General features: G+C 43.2%; 1 protein-coding gene across 1 annotated transcript in view; it reads left to right on the top strand.

Moving 5' to 3' along the window:
• The first annotated feature begins 897 nt into the window (after window positions 1–897).
• The window catches only part of LOC107112374 (homeobox protein Hox-D3-like), a 28,876-nt gene continuing 23,540 nt past the window's right edge, over window positions 898–6,233 (top strand). The window contains exon 1 of the mRNA XM_015413498.1: window positions 898–951. Within this exon, the coding sequence (XP_015268984.1) occupies window positions 898–951 (54 nt within the window). The remainder of the gene's footprint in view (window positions 952–6,233) is intronic.

Genomic DNA, 6,233 nt, shown 5'->3' with positions numbered 1-6,233 from the left:
AAACCTGTTTGCGAAGGGACATGGGGGATGCCACCACTGAAAACGCGATCAGACGCCAGCCCTTGCCCCGCGGTTTCCAGAAACTAGTTCCTCGGAGGTACTAGTTTTTAACTCCACATCTTCGGCGGGAAGCCTCGGGTTCGCCATGGGAGCTCTACGTTTCCCAGATGTGGCGCTTTGATCGCGCCCGGAAAATCCGCCTATCTTCTGTCTCTGTAGCGTGGCTAATGCTCCGTGTGACCGCAGCCCAAATTTATTTTAAAATCAGAAGGGAAAAAACAAACTTTTGAAGGAAATGTTTAATTTTTTTCTCACCTCAGAAAAAAAATGAACTGTTATGATCCATAAAAAGCTATTAAATTTTGCTGAAAACAGAAAAAATTAAAATGTTGAAGTTATACCAACAATAATTTATAATGTTATATATAATATTAATTTATATTATTAATATATCAAAAACAATTTTAATATTTTAATATTTTAAATATTTTAAATATTGATATTGTTATGGTGGGAGGGGCCCACAAAAGCAAAAGTCCCTCGGGCCCATGAAAGTCATAATACAGTCCTGCTCCCATCGAAATACTGACCAGGGCGAATCCTGCTTAGCTTCCAAGATCTGATATCAGGTTACCCTGGGCTATCCAGGTCAGGACATCCATGAGAATACTGGCATTTAACAAACTGAACTATTCTTGAGAACTGTGTGGCATATTCTGTCAGGGCACATCTCAATTCTGGCTCCAGGTTTACATCACCAATGGTGGCTTTTGGCTTCATTTTCAGCAGTTGCATGAAAGAATGCCCTCATTTCATGATGTAAATGTAGTGGAATTGAAGTTGAAGAGCTCAGTTTTTGTGTGTGCGCAAAAGGTCTTGAGTGGGAGTGGGACAATGATGGCTATCTACTCCCTCCAGTACCACAGGAGTATCAGTTGCTGGGGAGCGCAGGTGAGAGGATGCTGTTGTAGACATCCTGCTCTTGGGCTTCCTAGAGTCCACGAGTTGGCTACTGTATGAACAGAATGCTGGACTTGATGGGCAGTGGCCTGATCCAGCAGGGTTCTTCCTGTGTTCTTATGACACAGTGCATCCTGGGGTCAGGCAGGGCCTTATTTGGCCCATGGACTGCATGTTGGATCCAGTTTTATACCCATTGCTTTGAAGTCAATGTGCATCTAGAAAGTCACCCCCCAAAATGGCTTTCCCAATGCAGTTACACAGTCTGATTTCTTTTCATTGTGTGGTCAGTTTGATATTAGCATACAAAGAGAGAATGAAAAAAAAACACAACAACATGCATCTCAACACAAGTCCCCTCCATGCCAATTTCCTTTCATTTCCCTTTGACAGAGTGGGTCTTTTAAAAGCTGTACACCTTAGCCAGCTTTTTAAGACTTACGCTTTCTGACGTCCAGCCCTAATGAATTTGTTTTGCCACCAATAAATCAGAATGAGTACGGGCTCTTTCCCTTCCACCCCACCCCCACCCCACAAGTACTTCTCAATACCGCCTTCACGGTTTTTCCCGAAGAGGCTTGACATATGAGCATAGCAAGCTAGCAAATTAACATGCTGTTATTAACCAAAAATTGCCCTTTATCAAATTGCTGCGGTCTCGGTGCCTTCCAAAGTGGTAGATTACAGATGATCCTGGGCCGTGTTGTCGGATGTCCTTGCTTTGCTTTCCTGCCTCAGAAAATATTTACCTGCGCTGCAATTCTTTAAGCTGCTCAACCAACAGAAGCCTGTATTTCCCCCATGGGTGTGCTACCAGAAGGCCTCAGTGCCCTTTGATTAAAAGTAACTTCAGTTGAGCAGAATATGTTGATCCTTAGAAATTGGTTCTTGACATTTCCTAGCCTCCGTGGGATGTGATCAATACAGTTATGTATTACCAGTTCCGTTGTTTTTACACATCTGTTACTACAGTGCATTTTCTAAGCACCTAGGATGTCAAAGATGAGTATGTATGCGTGCCGGCTTGTGTAGTTTTCTCAATATGTGGAAGAGATTGTCAGGAAGTACTCTTGTGTATCCGCAACAGGTACGTTGAGAAGAACATATAGTATATAGGTTCACAGAAGGGGATGACTCAAGATCACTTCATGTGGATTAATTATACCACGACACGCCATTTATTTGCTTCATTTATACCTTTCTCCCCAACCAGGACCAAAGAGGTTTACGTCATTTTCCTCTCCCCCATTTTATCCTCCCAACAACCCTGCAAGGTGCATTAGGTTGAGTGTGTGTAACCTGCCCAAGGTCACCCAGCATGCTTCCATGGCAGAGGGGGGATTTGAACCTGGAGTCTCCCAGATCACAGTCCAATCCTGTAACCAGGACGCTCCTCTCGCTTTGTCGAATTCACCTTTCTCGCTCAGTTCCATCGAAGTGTTATTGATGCAATTTCCCAGTCCAATGCTCCCTCTAAACGGTGGAGCCTTGTGAGCAAGCATTCTACTTTGTGAGCTACTGGCATTAAAGTTGTGAGTGAGCAATTTGGCTACTGCATAAATTGGTTTGCTCTGGAGCCATCCTTCCTGGGCTAAGACAAAAATGTGTGAGCCAGAGGCTAAAAAAACTGTGAGCTAGCTCACTCTAACTCACCTTAGAGGGAACACTGTTTCCCACCCCCATCTTCATCCTGCCCTTCTCTTTTAATCCATGCTTATGGACAAAGATTGAAATCCACCTTAGAAAAGGCAGACCTGGAACATGGGCACACAATAAATTTGAAATAAACAAGTAATAAATTTAAAGTAAACAACACTGCATGTCTCCTGATTCCTGCCACTGTGCATGGGAGTATCAGGTACATGCTGCAAAATGTTCCCAACAGCAATGAGGAGAGTAAGACTAAAACAATATTTGATATTTTTCAATGTGTTGGCATAGAAATATGCTTATGGGCAAGGGCAGAATGCCGCCCATCTTCCGAGGCTCAGCCATTCAATCTGAGAGGGAATCGATCATCCTGGACCTTCAGATTCAGAAGTGCGTGGCTGCAACTCTGTAAATGTGGGTCTGGAGTAGCATTTGCATTATGTGTTGTTCTATTCATTATCCTGGGATAGCAAGCAGAAAGTGTTTCCCGTGAAGATTCAATAGCAGCCAATCAGTCTCAAACTGGCAATATTGACCGGAGATGCTCGATCACCTCTCTGCTGAGACTACAATTTGGTTGCAAATGGCGAGCTGGAGTCTCCAAGTAAAGAAATGTTCTCTCTCCCTGTTTGTTTGTTTTTTACAGTGCAATACTAAGCAGAGTTATATCCTTCTAAGCCCAATGCCATCGATGGACTTAGAAGGATGTTACCCTTTTAAGGATTGCACAGTTAATGCTAAAAACTGGATTACCAATGCTTTGGGCTTTATTCCCCCCCCATGCATATAATATGCCTATGTTTGCATATCTGGCTGTTCCAACTTGGGAGGATCTTATAAAATATATAATGTCATCAGTTGTCAGAAGAATGTGATGTGAGTTATATGTCTGGCTTCATTTCCTTTATTCGCTCTGCCCCCTGCAATGCTGCATATTCCTTGCATCATATTGTTGTTATAGTTACAGAGAAGGTAATAAATGCGACCGAGAATACATGGAAATAATTTTAATAAAAGAAATAAGTAAGTTGGTTGGATTGAAAAATGGTAGGCTGGGCAGCAACATCTTAACTCCGATCCATACATTAGTAGACAGAGGCTTGGGGGAGTGGGATGGTATTTGTGCTGTGCATTATACTTTGCAAACATTTCAAGGCCGCGGAATGACCATCTTCTGCATATGGTGTCCTAAGTATGCCCTCTTCCCATCAATATCATTGATGTATTCGTGTGGGAGGGTTAATGGCTGCAACATCTTGACTGTGCATAAGATTCCCTGTTTCGGCTTATCAATAAGCCATTATCCTCCTGAGGTGCCTGAGATGTTTGCATTGCACAAACAGCTTGTTGATAAAATGATCAAGGCTTGTAACGAATCCAGACAGCATCCCTAAGACTGTTTCACACGTTGTTCACCAACCAAACCAATGTGATTAGAGTGGCTGACTGGGAGAACCAGGTTCGAATTTCTATTCTGCCAGGGAAGCTCGCTGGGTGACCTCGGGCCAGTCACAGCCAGCCCTATCTCACAGGATTTGGGGGATTAAAATAGAGGCGTGGAGGATGTAAGTCATTTTGGGTCCCCACTGGAGAAGGCAGGGCATCAATTAAGTAAATAAACAAATCAAAACTCAAGTTTGCCACTGCATACAAAAAGACATAGGGAAGCAGAGGGGCTATATCTCAGTGGCAGAGCATCTGCTTTGTATGCAGGAGGTCCCAAGTTCAATCCATAGCATCTCCAGTTAAAAGGATCTGGTGGTAGGTGATATGAAAGGCCTCTGCCTGAGATACTGGACAGCTGCCACCAGTCTGAGTAGACGATACTGACCTTAATGGATCAGTGGTCATCTGACTCAGTAGAAGGCAGCTTCATGTGAGCTGCCAACCCACCAAGACTGTCTTATGAGCACACCAACGTGATACATACGTTTGTTGCTTCCACAAGTTACCTAAGTGCACACTTAATACATCTACAAGGTAATGTGTGAAGTGGACCATGCATTGCGAACTTGGCTTGGAGAGTTCCTGAATGTTGTTTGAGCCCAAGGAAGGGCCTTGTGGTGTGATCCTTGATAGCCTGTAGCCGGCTTTATCATCCAAATGCAGCACAACCATCAGTATCATATCATGCTTTGGGACCAACAAACACCACTGCATCAAAACACTACAGTAGTACAGAGATATTTTATTTTGGGGGGCATGGAAATTAAAACTTCAGTTAATTTTAAACACTCTCCTTCTCTCCTGGATCAAATTTTACAACCTGGTTGGCTGAGTACCTTGTTTACGTGCTTATGGATCTAGTTTGCCTTCAAGCCAGTGTGGGCCAGTCAAATGCTCTGCCTGACTTCCTCACAGGGTTGTTTTGAGGATAAAATGCAGAAGAGAAATGTATAAGCTGTTTTGGATCCCCATTGAGGATAAAAGAGGTGCATAACCGAGGTAAACGTCCATCAAATATTAGAAGTGTTTAGAATTTTACATCCAAACGTGATAATTATTTACTTTCACATAAAATTTCCTAAGAAGTACTTTTGCCACATATGGTGGATGGCTAATAGCTAGAATATGGGTCTTTGGGTTTTGGTTAGTTTTGTTGTTATTTTGGAGGTCATAATTCATAAGGTCACCATAAATTGGAAACGATTTGACGAGACTTAACACGCATGCATATACCAAATACATGTTTCGGAAGAAACTGCATGGCCTCACCTAAGCAAATCACTTTGATTTCCCTAAGAAATGTCCTCATTCAAAACTCTGAAGGCAAATGCATCGTACCTGATCTTGTCTCTTTGGTGGTTATTCACATATTAAAAAATGAGATTGGCGATCACGCGGGGGGGGGGGGGGGGGAGAAAGAATATTGCCAAGGGGACGTTTTGTGTTTACATTCATCTTTAATACATACAGGGAAAAATACATTTAAAAGACTCAAGCGGATGGGGTGGGGTGGGAAGGAAATTCACCTTCCACATAATCACACTTTTCATGGAAGAACCCCCCCCCCCAAATTAGAAGTGTACATTTCAATTTTGTTAATTTCACACGATCCTCTCTGACTGTTTTATTTTTAAAAGAGAAACAAACCCAAACTCATTTTATTTCTACGTTACATGTATGAATGAAGTATCGTGATCTATGAAGAATTATTCCTGCCTCCTTTTACTCACTTTACCCCAGTAAGTCAATTATCGGCAGGATTTGAGCTCTGGTCCCAATTCCCACCATTATCATGGATTCACTTTCAGTTGCCTTAAAGGTCTCTCTGAGCTCCCAGAAGTTTGCTGAATGGCCCTTTTTAACTAGAATCCCCTTTCCCAGTGGTCCACCAACCTATTGGAGATGTACAAGGCCAGAGGCCACGTTCAGGATCCCTTAACAATTAGGCCGGTAACTGTCAAGATCTACTAAATTATTATTATTGTTATTGCTGCTGGTGGTAGTATAACAAGGGCGTTATGGTGTGTGGGGTGGCGGTTTCTAAAGAGGCAGGACAGTTTAAGCAGGGATAGACTGCCGCGGGGGCGGGAAGAGAAAGTGACTCGCAGGCTTTTCGGGAGAGATCTTCTGGCCTCGAAGTCCTACTGGGGGGGGGGGGCCCGGAGCCCCGAAGAAGA

The sequence above is a fragment of the Gekko japonicus genome, unplaced genomic scaffold, assembly GCF_001447785.1.
Source record: "Gekko japonicus isolate JY-2015 unplaced genomic scaffold, Gekko_japonicus_V1.1 scaffold218, whole genome shotgun sequence".
NCBI classification, from domain to species: domain Eukaryota; kingdom Metazoa; phylum Chordata; class Lepidosauria; order Squamata; family Gekkonidae; genus Gekko; species Gekko japonicus.
Note: the sequence above shows the minus strand (reverse complement) of the source record. Positions and strands in the feature narration are given on the sequence as shown.